At 41.2% G+C, this 17,312-nt stretch overlaps 1 protein-coding gene across 1 annotated transcript in view; it reads left to right on the top strand.

The window, feature by feature from the left end:
- Positions 1-17,312, top strand: part of ZC3H15 (zinc finger CCCH-type containing 15) — a 58,008-nt gene that overhangs the window by 13,923 nt on the left and 26,773 nt on the right. The window contains exons 2-8 of the mRNA XM_082262488.1: positions 5,417-5,518; positions 5,676-5,787; positions 7,291-7,443; positions 7,529-7,620; positions 13,835-14,017; positions 16,093-16,239; positions 16,324-16,425. Of these exons, the coding sequence (XP_082118614.1) occupies positions 5,417-5,518; positions 5,676-5,787; positions 7,291-7,443; positions 7,529-7,620; positions 13,835-14,017; positions 16,093-16,239; positions 16,324-16,425 (891 nt within the window). The remainder of the gene's footprint in view (positions 1-5,416; positions 5,519-5,675; positions 5,788-7,290; positions 7,444-7,528; positions 7,621-13,834; positions 14,018-16,092; positions 16,240-16,323; positions 16,426-17,312) is intronic.

Genomic DNA, 17,312 nt, shown 5'->3' with positions numbered 1-17,312 from the left:
TTAGGTTATCAAACAAAATGGCAATAAAATAAGACATATTATACTATTTGCATCAATCAAATTTAAAGTGTAATGAAAAATAATGTAATGTAAAATAAAAATTACCATTAAACATTAAAAAAAAAAAAAAAAAAAAAAAAAACCATTGAAAGGTATGTCAAAGTAAACTGAGTTGAAGATTCTTAGCTAGAAACACTAGCCTATCAACATTTTGTGGCTTCAGTGCAGAGCGGCGACAAGAGACAATGCTTTCTGTGCATTAAGATAAAAAGCCTTCTGTATGCAGCAGCCCCCCATAATACTTACCCGAGCCTCATCTATATTCAGCGATGTCTACGAGTGCATCGCCTATCCGGGACTCTCCCTTCTGATTGGCTGACACAGCAGCAGCACCATTGGCTCCCACTGCTGTTAGTCAGCCAATGAGGAGGGGGAGGGGACGGGGCCGAACCGTGGCTGTGTGTCTGAATGGATAGACTTAGATTCTGCTCAGCTCAGGTGCCCCCATAGCAAGCTGCTTGCTCTGGGGGCACTTAACAGGAGAGAGGGACCCAAGAAGAGGAGTCTCTGGGCTGCTCTGTGCAAAATGAAAGCACAGAGCAGGTAAGTATAACTTGTTTTTTTATTTTAGAAGAAAGGAATACTTTTTAGTCACTTTAACTGTCAGATTTTACCTCCTTTTTTGTAGTTTGTTCTGGACAACAGTTTTGTTATCCTCGTTAACGGAAGTCATCATAAACCTGGGATTGAGGGATGTGGCTATGAAGAAGAGTCGTGTTTTTTGGCCATGATGTTTTTCCTCCAGATACCCCATGATCTTTGATTTTATTGTGCAAATAAGATCAGAGTCATCTTCGAACATCCTAAAGAGAAGACTGAAAAAGGTAGAGAGCAGGATTTACAGAAGACCCTGATGTACTGCTCTCCTGAAAGAGCATCTGTGATGTGTGTCAGTGGGTTGAGAGTCTTGTCCACAGCCTCCAGGACCTCTAGGTCTTGCCATGTTGGCAAGAGGTGCCTAGCTTTGTGGTCAGAAGCGAGGACATGGGTGAAGGCACCTTGCTGCTCCAGTGTCCTCCTTACCATAGCCTGCCTAGATCCCCCACCTTGTCGGACCCTCTGTTTTGAGTTTGTGGTCTGGTAAAGAGTGGTTTTTGTGCCTCAGAAAGCTCCCTCTTCTTCCTCAAACTAGCTAAAATCCCTAACAAGCTTTTTGCACAGACTCGTAGCACACTCAATTTGGTCCTTTGTTGCATTCTCTTTTGCAAGATGAAGCTATAGCCAAAACACTGCAGATGTGTGTAGTCCTTATATGGATGTGGCCTTTACAATGTTGGTTCCATTGTAGTGATGCACACAAGATTTTTCCTCCAGTTTGAGAGCATCCTTTAATCCAGGGATCCTCAAACTACGTCCCTCCAGCTGTTGTGGAACTACACATCCCATGAGGCTTTGTAAAACCCTGACATTCAGACATGACTAGGCATGATGGGAATTGTAGTTCTTGAACAACTGGAGGGCCATAGTTTGAAGACCCCTGCTTTAATCCCTGTGCCAAAGCTTCACCAGTTTGGTCCTCAGGGTAAAAACCCAGTTTGTAGGCACTGATCTTTCATCTCAAAATCTGTAATGAAATGAATCGTTATGCTCATTTATGGTTTCACTGCCCTGCTGGACCATAAATCTGAAATTGCTGCAAAATTATGTACACCTCTCAAATCCATTTTCAACTGTTTTGCAACATTTGTAGTACCGAGCAGGATTCCGAGAGGGCACGCAATGGCGCTTGTTAAGGGTTTGAATTAGTTTTTTTTAAACCCCTTTATCAATAGTGGTCATGGGAGCCATATCATAAGCCAGGTGAAATGCGATTGCGTCCGTTATTTCTTTGTACCTGGTAGGGGTTGTTTGGTACGGTGTTACATTGAATAATGTTGCTTTAGTTGACGTTTGTTTGTCTGGTTGCAGGTACTTTGTGATTGAGTGGCTTTGTTTTTCTGTACCATCTCATACTGTTGTATGTGATTAAACAGATTGGTGGTGTTACCCTTTGGTGCAGACACATTGGCTAAACATTGGTTGCAGTATATGGCTTGCTGAGTATCATCTGGTTTGAAACCGAAATAAGCCCACACTTCGGAATAAGATTTTTTTTTTTTTTTAGGTACTAAAACAACGTATGGGTTTTTATCATACTTACTTGCGCATTGCTCTGCCTCACTCATTCTTCTATTCTGTTTAGTTTCTGTTTGTTTCTAACTTCTCGACTGTCGCATCCGCTGTTCTGATGCAGTTAACACAAGCACATCTGGCTTGCACAATACTCGATGTGACGTCAACTTTAAGGCTTTATTGCGCCCGCAATGAGTGATTGCGCGTTATCTTGAAATCAGAACAGACGAGAGTTATGCTTCTCATCTGTCCTTGAAAATATAATTGACTAATTTTGGCTGAATCGTAGAAATCCAACAAAACCAACCACCAGTTGGGCTAAAAAGTCCTGTATATGATATTCTAATTTTCCAATCACTAAGGTGCTGCAGCTCTTTTAGTATTCTATTTGGTGGGTGGTGGACATGTATATGTACCTAATAGAGAAAAGACAAGACCAAACAAGAGAGCGCACATTCATCCTCCCTAGTGTAATTCTGTTTATTCAGACAGGAATAAAAACACTTGCAGCTAATGCACTCCTATTTTAAAAGGCGATGAAACAGCGTGTTTATAAGTGAATCCTCCTCTCCTGGGCCATCTCTTTTTAGAGGTTTAAGGGAAATCTGTGAGCCAATGGCAGTGGTAAACTGACAGAACTCTGGCGTTTCCACTCTTCTGCACATGCGCCCGAACCAGCCAGCGCCACGCAGCGATGAAAGGTAGATTTTGAACTTAATGTGCTTGGGGTACTTTTGAAGTTGTGTTTTTCTTGTATTCTGCATGCTGAACTGGATTACGTGTTTTCAGGTGGTGTATCAAACCTTTTGCTGAAAAATGCCTTGGCACTGTATCGCCTCTTGAAATTTCAGCAAAAACTGCAGATTGCAAATTTTGGTGTCTTCATCTGAAATTTCCCTACTGAAAACATGGTCCACCTTTGCTGGTAGCGCAGAAGAATAGCATAGACTGAGCTATAGTGGGAGTAAAATCAAGGGGGGGGGGGGGGAGAGAGAATGAACTAAAATTCTGTTTTAAAATTTAAAACCCAGGAAGATCTAAATTTTAAAAAAAAAAAGGCAGCTAACCAATCATCCTTGTATAACTGTGCAGCTCTTTTGCGCTGCAGTACATCCTGTACCAAAGAATAAAATATACAACATTGCATTCTAATTATGAAGAGATATTCAGCATGTTACTAGTACTAGCACTACTACAATATGACCAACAGGTTAGTGCATGTTTAAAATGTTAGTAGTATGTATGTAATACTATACTACTAAATGGTATCCCTTTCTAAATAGGGTAGTGCATTTAAAGAAGAAGTAGTAGTAGTAGTAGTAGTAGTAGTAGCAGTAGTATCTCTTTCTAAACAATCAATGTTGTGTATTGTATTTTATTTCTAGTAGTTTTGTTGGATGTCTGTGTAAAGTTAATTTTTAGAGAGGAGAGTTGGAAAGATCTCCAGTGGCAATTTAGTAAAAGCAAATAGTAGTAGTAGCCATCCAGGAGGGACAGTGTCAGCTCTCCAATGCAGCCCTGTACTAAACCGTGGGGAACGTGCATGCTGGCCACACAGCTGGTAATGTCACCCAGCGGCGTGGCCACTGTAGATACGCAGTTATCGGCGCCTTTTCTTTCTTTCGGCAAAATGCAGAAAACACTATTTTCAGCCCCCAAAATTTCAGTGAACCACTACTAAAAATAACTGAGAGATAATGTGGAAATTTAATATGATTTTACATTTTGGCCACAGATGCACTTTAACTGTCATCCAACTCTTAGAAGTGCAAGGAGCCCCATTGCAAGGTCTTTTGTTATGCTTTCAACCTAGATTTAGGCTTTGCACTTGCTTCAACTTGAACACACATTAAAGTGCCTACTACTTCAACATACATTTTTGATGCTTCAGTGATGCTTTTTTTTTAAGTGTTTAATAAAGCTGCCCTATATAGATGCCCTATATGTGTGTCTCATACCTGCAATACTGCCAACACAAAGCATGCTAAAGCTGAATCAAAGACTCTCAAAAGCTGCAGGTGCTTCAAGCGAGCTTTTTCATAGACTTCTATGGAGGCTTTGAAGACTCTTTGAACAACCATGACAGCAACATGGGATATCAAAACAGCCAAATATCTAGAAAAGTAGGACTTTCAAGGCCACAAAGGCAGGATGATCACCCATATTTAAAAAAAATATATACCTTTTTTTTTTACATCTATATACTTAAGACTTGTACAAAACATAATTGGACATAAAATCTATTCCTAATGGGAATATTGAAAAGGAAAAAAACAGAAATGTCCCTGATAACGGAATGTACAGGTCCTTGAAGCTGACGTGTTTCGCCACGAGCTTCCTCAGGGCTACAGAGGCCTTACAGACATTCTCCAATCACCTAATGTGCCAGCCATCTAGATTCCGGGACAGGCGTTGGGACATAGAGACAGGGACTACCATTAGTGTTAAAGTGGCCCTCCTTTACAAGGAGACCCCTAATCCAGCGGTAGCTATATGTAGTAGAGAACTCAAACTGTACACTGTCCAACTCCTCTATCCAACCATTGTGAGCACATCAACCTGTGTATGTTGCTCCACCAGACAGCCTATGGAAACGAGGCCCCCTCTCCACCCTTAACATAGATGTTGTCTCGCTCCTGGTCATTCCTAAACATGGGATTTTTTTTTTTTTTTTGGGAAGCAAACCTAATGTGTGAACAGGTCTGTAAACTATCTTTTCTTTAGTGACAGGGGCTTTTATTGGCATTCAGAGTGCTATAAAAAATCGTGTCCAATGCCACATTTTGAAGCAAGTGTAAACATGGCCTTAAAGCAACATAAACATTGATGTGATGGCTGGGCTAGCAGTATCCCTTCCTAATGCAGTGAATGCCCATTTCATTGTCCATTTTTCACTCTGGAGAATTTTGTTGTTTTCTTTTCAAAAGAAACCCTTTAGGCTTCATGTTTCGTGATATTTTTTTTGCCCCGTTCTCCCCTGGTTGGTGGTCAAAACGTTCCTATCCTGAACACGATTCTCTCACGTTCAGGAGAGGGAGGCTGACCCTCACCTAACTGCAGCAACTCCTAATCTCTGCTTAAAGCCTATGTGTTAATTGAACACAAAGGCTTTTATGGAGTTGAGAAGCTTTGGCAAAAAAATGCCAAAAGCTCCTAATCTCAGTTTTAGGAGCTGCTGGTGTACCTGAAGCCTTATTCCCAGCAGTAAAATATTTTTTAACATGGATTCTTTCTTTATTTAAAGGACAAAACATTTGGTCTAAAGAACAAGAAAGGTGCCAAGCAGCAAAAATTCATTAAGAATGTTACGCAACAAGTGAAGTGTGGCCAGCAGAACCCTCGAGTGGTAAGTTGTAAAGTGTGTGTGTTTTTTTTACTTTTAAGGGTGTTTGACACATTGCTTGTTTTTTCCCTTTTTTTTTTTTCTCTGCAATTGTAATGCAGTCTGGCTTTTTACGTTCTTTGCAAAAAAAAAATCAATGCATGGCTTTTTATTCTTTTAGGTTGCACTGACTGAGAATGACAAGAAAAGCAAAAAAGATGACAAAAAGAAAGAACTTCAAGAATTGAATGATCTCTTTAAGCCGGTAGTAGCCGCACAAAAGGTCAGCAAAGGTAGATAATCTGCACATTTTTTCACTAAGATTTTCATATGAAAGTAAGTGTTTTGTGTGTGTGTTTTTAAGTGTTCGTGTTTTTTTTTCCCGTTTTAATATAGTGGTAACCAGTAAGCTAGCAATGCTCTCCACAAAATGCTTCAGTGATGTAAAAAAAAAAAGTTTGCTTAATTTACCTTAACCTGAGTTTTATGTAATAAACCGGAGGCAGCTTTTATGCAGCTCCACATGTGTTTAGTGGGCATATGCTTGCATTTTGGCATCAGTCAAATATACCGAGATGAATCATGCGACCTACAGAAGTGCAGATTAGCCCTGGCCAATCTGCCATTGGCAAAAAACAAATTGTCCATGTTCGTTTTCTACCAAATTGTACTCCAGGGAAATTTTTTATATTTAGTTTTATAGTTATGTATAAAATACACGGTGATCTGAGAAGAGTTTTAAAAAACGACTAGGATCTGGAAAGGCATATGTTTGGCTGCCCTCCCTCTTCTTTTTTTTTTTTTTTTTTTTTTTTTTTTAATAACTTCAGTGCAATGCATTTATAACAAGATTCAGATTAATGGCCCGTACACGCGATCAGAAATAATAAGAATAATGCTGTGATGTGGGGCTTAGGAGGTTTGGTCTCTTCCTGTAGGTGTGACTGGGCAGGTTTAAATGCAATTGGGATGTACTCAATCCCACCCACCATCAGAGCTATGAAGGAAGTTGCATTATTTGCAGACTACAAAGGATAGTGTTAGACTGGTCACTGCAGGAATTGACTGGAAGGGACAAAGTCTAGCAGGCTATATAGAATGTCACATGGTACAAAGCCACAACTAAACCCAAAATATCGGGATCTGCAGACAACAAAGCAACATGTTACAGAGGATTGATCATTCCATTGGAGTATAGCTTTAAAGGTTTGTGTTGCTAGCGACAAATCAGACTCTAATTTCATCTTAATTGCTTCATGCTCCTTGCTTCTTGTGGAGCGTTTGTTAAGAGGACCACACATAACAGCCTTGTATGCTTACCGTATGTTTCAGCCAAACTAACTGTATCGGCATTAAGACTAAAATATTTGTTAGAGTGCATTTTTGACAGTGCCTACAGTTTAAGTTCATAAACATCCTTATGAATGACTGCGACTTGGCAATCAAGTGCATACAAGCGATTTACTGTAGGCTCATGGTCCAACCAGGGCACTGTAGAATTGTATAGTGAAGCAATGTTTGGGTTAGCTTTTTACTTGCAGAATTTTTTTGTAAGATCACTCGTTTTTTAAATAAGCCTTCTAAAGGAAAAGCCATTTATCATATAGAAATCTATTTCAGGCTCAATCTGTGCAGCTGGCAGAGACTTGCATTGAATGTTCCAGATGAATGCTGTGGTTGCATGACCAACTTTTTCTGATGTAGGGTGGTATGTGGCTGCTTCTACTGTGCTGTCAGGTTTGCATAATATGTCTGACTTTTGTGTCATCTGTGGCTTTTTGTCATTTTGTATGTAGGTGTTGATCCTAAATCTGTTGTCTGTGCATTCTTCAAGCAAGGACAGTGTACAAAAGGAGACAAGTGCAAATTCTCCCATGACCTGTCTTTAGAAAGGAAATGTGAGAAAAGAAGTGTTTATTTTGATGGGAGAGATGACGAGCTTGAAAAAGGTAAGCTATTGAAGTCTTTATTTAAAAATACTAGAGGAGTGCCACAAGTAATGATATATTCTTAAGATTGACTTTCTATTTACAGATACAATGGATAATTGGGATGAGAAGAAGTTGGAGGAGGTTGTTAACAAGAAACATGGGGAAGCTGAAAAGAAAAAACCCAAAACTCAAATAGTATGTCTGTTTTTTTTAACCATGCAGTCGTTATTACATGGCATTTAAAACAATAACATTTAAAAGTAGTTAACCACCTCCCACCCGGGCCATTGTACATATACGGCCAGGTGGGAGTCTCGTCCTTCTGATCAGACGTTCCGGAACGTCCTTCAGAAGGAGAGAGATTGCGCCGCCGCGGGCACACGCAGCGGCGCGATCTCGATGTGCCTGTGTCCCTAGGACACAGAGCAACAAGGCTCGGCAGGAGGGCCCTGTGATTGGCCCTCCTGATCACATGACGGCTGTGTCCAATCACAGCCGTCATGTAATGTCAATACAGCCGTTGTAACGGCTTCGATCTCTTCTCCTCCTGACAGATTCTGTCAGTGAGGAGAAGAGGAGAGGATCGATTCTGCAGCAGGGGTGATCAGTGAGTATTTCGAATTACTCACTGATCACAGGGGGGGTCTGTGCTAGTAATCAGATGATTGATTACCAGTGCAGCCCTGGGGGGAGGGGGTGCCACTAGAGCCACCAGGGATGGCAAACAGGGCTCAGAGAGCCTGCCAGTGGTGCCCCGCTATCAGTGCTGCCCACCAATGCCCTCTATCAGTGCTGCCCACCAGTGCCCCTTTATTGCCATCCATCAGTGCCGCCCATCAGTGCCGCCGATCAGTCCCCATCAGCGCTGCCTATCAGTGCCCAACAATGCTGCATATCAGTGCCACCCCATCAGTGCCACCCCATCAGTGCCTGTCAGTGCGGCGTCATCAGTGCTCATCAGTGCAGGAAAAAACGTATCTATTTACAAAATTTTATAACCTAAACAAAAAACTTTTTTTTTTTTTTTTCAAACTTTTCGGTCTCTTTTTATTTGTGCACCAAAAAAGAAAAAACCTGGCGGTGATCAAATACCACCAAAAGAAAGCTCTATTTGTGGGGAAAAAATTACATAAATTTGGTTTAGGTACAGTGTTGCATGACCGCGCAATTGTCGTCATTCAAAATGCAACAGCGCTAAAAGCTGAAAATTGGTCTGGGAAGGAAGGGGGTTTAAGTGCCCAGTATTGAGGTGGTTAAAGTGGTTCTAAAGTCATAAGGTTTTCCTTTTCTTCTTTCTTCCTTCTTTCTTCTTTCTTTCTTTTTTCTTTTTTTCTTTTTTCTTTTTTCTTTTTCTCCCTGCATTAAGGTAAAAAACCTTTCACTAGCTGTTCTTGTCCCACCAATACCTGTCACCTACAGTGCCTTGCGAAAGTATTTGGCCCCCTTGAACTTTGCGACCTTTTGCCACATTTCAGGCTTCAAACATAAAGATATAAAACTGTCATTTTTTTGTGAAGAATCAACAACAAATGGGACACAATCATGAAGTGGAATGAAATTTATTGGATATTTCAAACTTTGTTAACAAATAAAAAACTGAAAAATTGGGCGTGCAAAATTATTCAGCCCCTTTACTTTCAGTGCAGCAAACTCTCTCCAGAAGTTCAGTGAGGATCTCTGAATGATCCAATGTAGACCTAAATGACTGATGATAAATAGTATCCACCTGTGTGTAATCAAGTCTCTGTATAAATGTGCCTGCACTGTGATAGTCTCAGAGGTCAGTTTAAAGCGCGGAGAGCATCATGAAGAACAAGGAACACACCAGGCAGGTCCGAGATACTGTTGTGGAGAAGCCGGATTTGGATACAAAAAGATTTCCCGAGCTTTAAACATCCCAAGGAGCACTGTGCAAGCGATAATATTGAAATGGAAGGAGTATCAGACCACTGCAAATCTAGGAAGACCAGGCCGTCCCTCTAAACTTTCAGCTCATACAAGGAGAAGACTGATCAGAGATGCAGCCAAGAGGCCCATGATCACTCTGGATGAACTGCAGAGATCTACAGCTGAGGTGGGAGACTCTGTCCATAGGACAACAATCAGTCGTATACTGCACAAATCTGGCCTTTATGGAAGAGTGGCGAGAAGAAAGCCATTTCTTAAAGATATCCATAAAAAGTGTAGTTTAAAGTTTGCCACAAGCCACCTTGGAGACACAAACATGTGGAAGAAGGTGCTCTGGTCAGATGAAACCAAAATCAAACTTTTTGGCAACAATGCAAAACGTTATGTTTGGCGTAAAAGCAACGCAGCTCATCCCCCTGAACACACCATCCACACTGTCAAACATGGTGGTGGCAGCATCATGGTTTGGGCCTGCTTTTCTTCAGCAGGGACAGGGAAGATGGTTAAAATTGATGGGAAGATGGATGGAGCCAAATACAGGACCATTCTGGAAGAAAACCTGATGGAGTCTGCAAAAGACCTGAGACTGAGATTTGTCTTCCAACAAGACAATGATCCAAAACATAAAGCAAAATCTACAATGGAATGGTTCACAAATAAACATATCCAGGTGTTAGAATGGCCAAGTCAAAGTCCAGACCTGAATCCAATCGAGAATCTGTGGAAAGAACTGAAAACTGCTGTTCACAAACGCTCTCCATCCAACCTCACTGAGCTTGAGCTGTTTCGCAAGGAGGAATGGGCAAAAATTTCAGTCTCTCGATGTGCAAAACTGATAGACATACCCCAAGCGACTTACAGCTGTAATCGCAGCAAAAGGTGGCGCTACAAAGTATTAACTTAAGGGGGCTGAATAATTTTGCACGCCCAATTTTTCAGTTTTTTTATTTGTTACAGTTTGAAATATCCAATAAATTTCGTTCCACTTCATGATTGTGTCCCACTTGTTGATTCTTCACAAAAAATTACAGTTTTATATCTTTGTTTTGAAGCCTGAAATGTGGCAAAAGGTCGCAAAGTTCAAGGGGGCCGAATACGTTCGCAAGGCACTGTATCTTGATCATTGTTGCCTTCTGAAGCACTGCGGGTTTTTCTCCCACATCTCACAGGATATTCAGAGCACTGTCAATCAGATCCTGTTCGGAGGGGAAAGGAGCGGGGCCAAGCAACGCTCTGTGTGTGTCTGTGAACGGATTCCCCCATTGTTTTGATCATGCATGTGGACATCCCTTTTGCACAGAGCACGCAGCACTTTGGAATTGGCACCTTGATTTATTGCACATTTGCACTAGCACTTTTATATTTGAATTATTCAATTATTTAATACCAAGCACGGACACTTTAAGTTTAGCACTTTGAAGAACCCTTGGGGGCTAACTTTTCATAGGTTATGATTTAAGGCTATTGTTATAACTTATGTGAATTGTCACTATATATACAGTACAGACCAAAAGTTTGGACACACCTTCTCATTCAAAGAGTTTTTCTTTATTTTCATGACTATGAAAATTGTAGAGTCACACTTCAAGAGGTAGTCGCCTGAAATGGCTTTCACTTCACAGGTGTGCCCTGTCAGGTTTAATAAGTGTGATTTCTTGACTTATAAATGGGGTTGGGACCATCAGTTGTGTTGTGCAGAAGTCAGGTGGATACACAGCTGATAGTCCTACTGAATAGACTGTTAGCTGCTTTTTTCTTGCCATAATACAAATTCTAAGTACAGGAAAACGAGTGGCCATGATTACTTTAAGAAATGAAGGTCAGTCCAAAAAATTGGGAAAACTTTTGAAGTGTCCCCAAGTGCAGTCACAAAAACCATCAAGCGCTACAAAGTAACTGGCTAACATGCGGACCGCCCCAGGAAAGGAAGACCCAAGAGTCACCTCTACTGCAGAGGATAAGTTCATCCGAGTCACCAGCCTCAGAAATTGCAGGTTAACAGCAGCTCAGATTAGAGACCAGGTCAATGGCACACGGAGTTCTAGCAGCAGATGCATCTCTAGAACAACTGTTAAGAGGAGACTGTGTGAATCAGGCCTTCATGGTAGAATATTTGCTAGGAAACCACTGCTAAAGAAAGGCAACAAGCAGAAGAGACTTGTTTGGGCTAAAGAACACAAGGAATGGACATTAGACCAGTGGAAATCTGTGCTTTGGTCTGATGAGTCCAAATTTGAGATCTTTGGTTCCAACCACCGTGTCTTTGTGCGACGCAGAAAATGTGAACGGATGGACTCTACATGCCTGGTTCCCACCGTGAAGCATGGAGGAGGAGGTGTGATGGTGTGGGGGTGCTTTGCTGGTGACACTGTTGGGGATTTATTCAAAATTGAAGGCATACTGAACCAGCATGGCTACCACAGCATCTTGCAGCGGCATACTATTCCATCCAGTTTGCGTTTAGTTGGACCATCATTTATTTTTCAAAAGGAAAATGACCCCCAAACACACCTCCAGGATGTGTAAGGGCTATTTGACCAAGAAGGAGAGTGATGGGGTGCTGCGCCAGATGACCTGGCCACCACAGTCACTGGACCTGAACCCAATCGAGATGGTTTGGGGTGAGCTGGACCGCAGAGTGAAGGCAAAAGGGCCAACAAGTGCTAAGCATCTCTGGGAACTTCTTCAAGACTGTTGGAAGACCATTTCAGGTGACTACCTCTTGAAGTGTGACTCTACAATTTTCATAGTCATGAAAATAAAGAAAACTTTCAATGAGAAGGTGTGTCCAAACTTTTGGTCTGTATTATGTATATGTGTGTGTGTGTGTGTGTGTGTGTGTATATGTATGTATATAAATACATTTTTTTAGCAGAGACCCTAGGGAATTAAATGGCGGTCATTGCAACTTTTTATGTCACATGGAATTTGCGCAAAAATATTCAAACGCGTTTTTTTGTTTTTAAAAAGAAAAAAAAAAAAACTGTTGAGTGAAAAAAATAAAACACTAAAGTTAGCCCAATTTTTTTGTATAATGTGAAAGATGTTATGGCGAGTAAATAGATGCCTAACATGTCACGCTTTAAAACTGCACACACCTGTAAAATGACGCCAAACTTCGGTACTTAAAAATCTCTATGGGGACGGTTTAAAACGTTTTACAGGTTACCAGTTTAGAGTTACAGTGGAGGTCTTGGGCTAGAATTGTTTCTCTTGCTCTAACGTTCGCGGCAAGACCTCACATTTATGGATTGAACGTTGTTTACATATGTGGCCGAGACGTAGGCATGCGTTGCTTCTGCGTGCGAGCTAATGGGGACGGGGGCACTTTACATTTTTTTATTTTTAGACTTTCCATTTAATTTTATTTTTTTGATCACTTTTATTCCCATTACAAGGAATGTAAACATCCCTTGTAATAGGATCAGTGAATGACAGGTCCTCTTTATAGGGAGATCTGAGGTCAATAAGACCTCAGATCTCGCCTACAGGCTAGAAAGCCTGAAGGGGGGGGGGGGGGGGGGGAAATCTCAGCTGAATGCAGAGATCTCGGCAGTATTGAAACTGCCAAGCCGGGTGTGATGTCGTCACATCGCGCCCAGGCCTCTGAGAGTCAGACTGCCGGGGACCATCTGGTCCTTGCAGTCTCTATGGTACATTTCCTCCCGGCAGCCGATTCCCTCTCCGGCTCGCTGATTCGCTGATCGTACGGGTGAGCCGATAGAAGCACCGGAGGGGGGGGGGGGGAGGTTGGGGGATGTCACCCCCCCGCCGCCGCCGCCTGTAAGAACGATCAGCCGATATGACAAATGGACAAGAACATGATAGGAGGAGGTAGCAGAGTGAACTGAGGGATGACGACTTCATTCTGCTGCTGGTCCTTTATTGTCCAGTCAGCATGTTTACTGTGGAAAGAGAACTGTGCTTTTTTGTTTTTTAAACTGCAGCAGAGGAAGTGGTACAGTCCACCTGGTCGAGCTCAGAGCTTAAAGTGGTTCTAAAGGCAGAAGGTTTATTCTAATGCATCCTATGCATTAAGATAAAAAAATCTTGTGTGCAGCAGCCCCCCTAATATTTACCTGAGCTCATCTCGATCCAGCGATGTTGCACGACAGACTGTCTGGGACTCTCCCTCCTGAGCGCCATTGGCTCCGGCTGCTGTCAGTCAGTGAGCCAATGAGGAGAGTGAAGGGTAAAGGCCAACCCACGGCTCCATGTCTGAATGGACACCTGAAGCTGCAGCTTGGCTCAGGTACCTCCATTGCAAGCTACTTGCTGTGGGGTTACTCAGCAGAAGGCAGGGGCCGGGAGACCCGAAGAGGGACCCAAGAAGAGGAAGATCTTGGCTGCTCTGTGCAAAACCACTGCACAGAGAAGGCAAGTATAAGGCCCTGTTCACACGTGATATAAAATGTGTAGGAAAGTAGACCTTTTTATATTTCCAAAAATGCTAGAAACTAGATGCCTAAACTTAAGCACTCTCTTTTTTTTTTTTTTCCAGGTGTGCAAGTTCTTCCTTGATGCTATAGAAATCAACAAATATGGGTGGTTTTGGGTATGTCCTGGTGGAGGGGACAACTGCATGTATCGCCATGCCTTGCCTCCCGGATTTGTGCTAAAGAAAGACAAAAAGAAAGAAGAGAGAGAGGAAGAAATTTCATTAGAAGACTTGATCGAGAAAGAGGTATAGTAGGTTTTCTTTTTTTCCTTTTTAATATACAAAGCAAAAACTCATTAAACGCAAGCTAAATTCACTTTTTTGAAGAAGAATAAAAGCCTTTTTAACAGTACATGCGAACACCACAGACATCTGGGGGGTGGGGGGGGGGGGGGCAAAAAAGGCTTGCAAAGCTATTTAGACTGAGGGGTGTTTTTGTTGTTTTAATTTTAGCATAGGGGTTAGCGTATATTGTTAAAATGTGTACATTTTTATTTTTTATTAAGTGATAAAATGTAATAATGCTCTTAAGTGGAGTGGTCATATGGTGCTTACAAGTATGTTTGTTAATATTCGTATCTATTTCTAAGGACCTGGAGAATCCCAGGTGCCCACTGTAGATGGTCTTGGCATATGCCTGACTCGAACAAGCTCTTCCTATTACAGGATGTGACAGACCCAACCAGGACAGGGGCTTTTGGGAGGGGACTGCAGGGTGGCCTCCTACCTACGGACTATGGGCCCTGCCTTTTAGGGGGACACTACCCTTTAGGAGGTGTGTGCCTGGGGGACCCTTGGAATTGTCTTTCTGATTCAAGTCCATGTCTCTCCAAAAACGCAGACTCTGGGAACTGGAGGACTTGGATACATATTTAAGGCCTCTATGCCCAAAACCAGCAATGATTGTAAGACTCAGAGCAGATGTTAATTTGATCAGCTCAAAGCAATCTGATTCTGGGGTCTCCTGCTATAGTCTGTTTATTAAAGTGTTAGTGTTTTTCTGTTAAGTATGTCTGTCCCTTTTGTTTGCCTCCTAGGTGTGCATTCCCATTGTTAACAGAGTCACCTATTGTTTCTGTGTGCTCATGTCTTGGAGACGGGATTAATATTGTGACCACTTTACCTTGTTATGGAACCATTGCGGGATGTTGCGTTTCATGCTTTTAATAATGTCTAATGTACAGTACTTTTGTATTTAGGGTTGTAGGCCCCGGGATGGCCAGGCCACCTAGGCTCTAGTTATTTGTTCATGTTTATTAGATCACTGTCAGCTATTCGTTAACTTCTAGAGGTGGATTAGCATACTATTTATGTTGGCTGTTCTTTAGCTATGTTTATATTCCTGTATATAGTTTCCTTTGCTTACTATAATATGATTAGGCCCTCAACTGATCTGGTGTGCTATAAATTCTGCGTTATTTTACAATAGAGTTTCTGTTTGCATCTAAGCTATTGCCGGCTAGTCTTGGATGCTCAGCTATATCTGGTTCCTAGGTCCAGACTTGAGGAAACTATGTATCTTGACAGAGGCACCTAAGCTGGGTGCTGAACTGCTCCGTCTCATAGGACAAAGCCCAGATCTTCCCCTTTTAGACTGTGAAGTCGTCTTTATGGCTTTAGAGACTTCCCAGGCACATTGAAACATATTTCAGAATTTACATACTTCTGAATTGTCATTTTGGTCACTTGACACCATCTGACAGCTATCTTTTTTTATTTATTTTTTTTTTAATTTTTTTTTTTTTTTTTTTAATTGCGGTTTCTAGAATTTTAAAATTATACATATATAGAAGGGCAAGGTGCATAAAAGATGTGCAGAAAAAAAAAAAAACATGTTAGTCAGCAAAATTACACAAATTAGGGTGTTTCACTACCAGGAAAGTGAAACCATAATTACCTTTTTATGCCATTTTATAGCTTAGCAGGGGGCAAGAACAATTTTTTAATATTTTTGAGAGTAAAAAAAATAGGGTAGCAGTGTTTTTGGTTATGTATTTAGTGGTCCGTGAAGAAAAACGCAATACTTTTTGGTCCTCTGGAATTTGTTCTTTCACCTGTCTGCAGTAATGGAGCTCTGATTAATGGTTTGGCACTATTGTGGTCTATCAATTGACAATTTTTGCTATCTCTGGTTTATTGGCAACATAAAAAAAAAAAAAAAAAACTTTTCGGGAGAGTACATAAGGATGCAGTCTGTTTTAGAAAAAAAAAAAAACTTGCACTGCAAAACTTCCACATGCATTTGATTTTACTGTTTTTTGTTTTTTTCTTCTTAGCATTGCAACACAGCCACTTATACTACTTTTTTTCTGTCTGTTTAGCGAGCAGCTCTTGGACCAAATGTTACCAGGATCACTTTAGAATCTTTTCTTGCGTGGAAAAAACGAAAAAGGCAAGAACGAATAATTAAAGCTGAAGAAGACATGGAAAGAAGAAAAGCAGACTTTAAAGCTGGAAAATCCTTAGGGGTATACTTTCCACTCAAATAATTGAAATTGTTGGTTTTGTGTTTTTTATAGATATTTTTATATTTTATTTATATTTTTCTTCAGATCAGTGGTCGTGAAGTATTTGAATTCCGACCTGAGCTTGTAGACGATGATGATGAAGAAGCGGATGACACTCGGTATACAATGGAACAGGATGACGAGGAGGTATTTATTTGGTCTGTTTTGATATCCATTGAGGTTTTCTGTACTGTTCTTAATCTGCAGGCTATGTGATAAATAACCATTTACATGTTCATGAGTAAAAGGAAGTGATTTAAAATTTCTAATCTGTATTTATTGGGGTGGGTATGTTTGTCTTTAATTTTATGTTACAGCTGCATTCGCAATTTGCCTCTAATGAAGTAAGTACAACCTGCAGGCTGGTGGTTCCTGTAGAAATATTCTCTCCGGTGATGGTAGTCCCCTTCACAGTGCTGAACTTCCGATGCTGCAGGATTTATTAGCTTCTGGTTTAACATTGCAGTACATAGAAGAAGGTCCTAATGGATACCCACCCTTTTCCATATTCTACCCCATTGAAAAGTCCATGCATTATTTTCAAAGAATGTTATGGATGGAGGATTAATTATAGGATCCTCTCTTCTGCTCAGAGCAAGTGTTGCATTCTGTGAAAACAATGCATGGACTTTCTTCATCCTATGGTAAAGAACGCAGGTCAAATATTTATAGACCATGGGTTATAGGCTCGTACCATAAGGTGACTGGACACTGGCACTCTAGCAAAGCTTTCAAGGATATGCTACCCTGGGCGCTTTCCTTATAACTCTACCACACTCCTTGAGTCCTCAGTTTTTTTGCTAGTGTCTCAAGGATGGACCTCCTTTCTCCCTTGCAGAGAAATCCTCCTTCGGTTAAATAGTTTATTACTTGTTTCATCTTTGGAGTCCTCCAGTCATCTCCTTTTTTCAAGGCTTTCTAATACCGCAGATGGAAATGATGCATCTGGATTGCCTCAACTTCTGTAAAAACCTTTGGAGCTGTACCTGGACCCCATGCCGTGGGAACAGCTTGTAATGTTGCCCTGATCATTG

This window comes from Pelophylax lessonae (genome assembly GCF_965119305.1).
Source record: "Pelophylax lessonae genome assembly, chromosome: 6".
Classification (NCBI taxonomy): Eukaryota; Metazoa; Chordata; class Amphibia; order Anura; family Ranidae; genus Pelophylax; species Pelophylax lessonae.
This window is presented reverse-complemented; position numbering and strand designations above follow the sequence as displayed.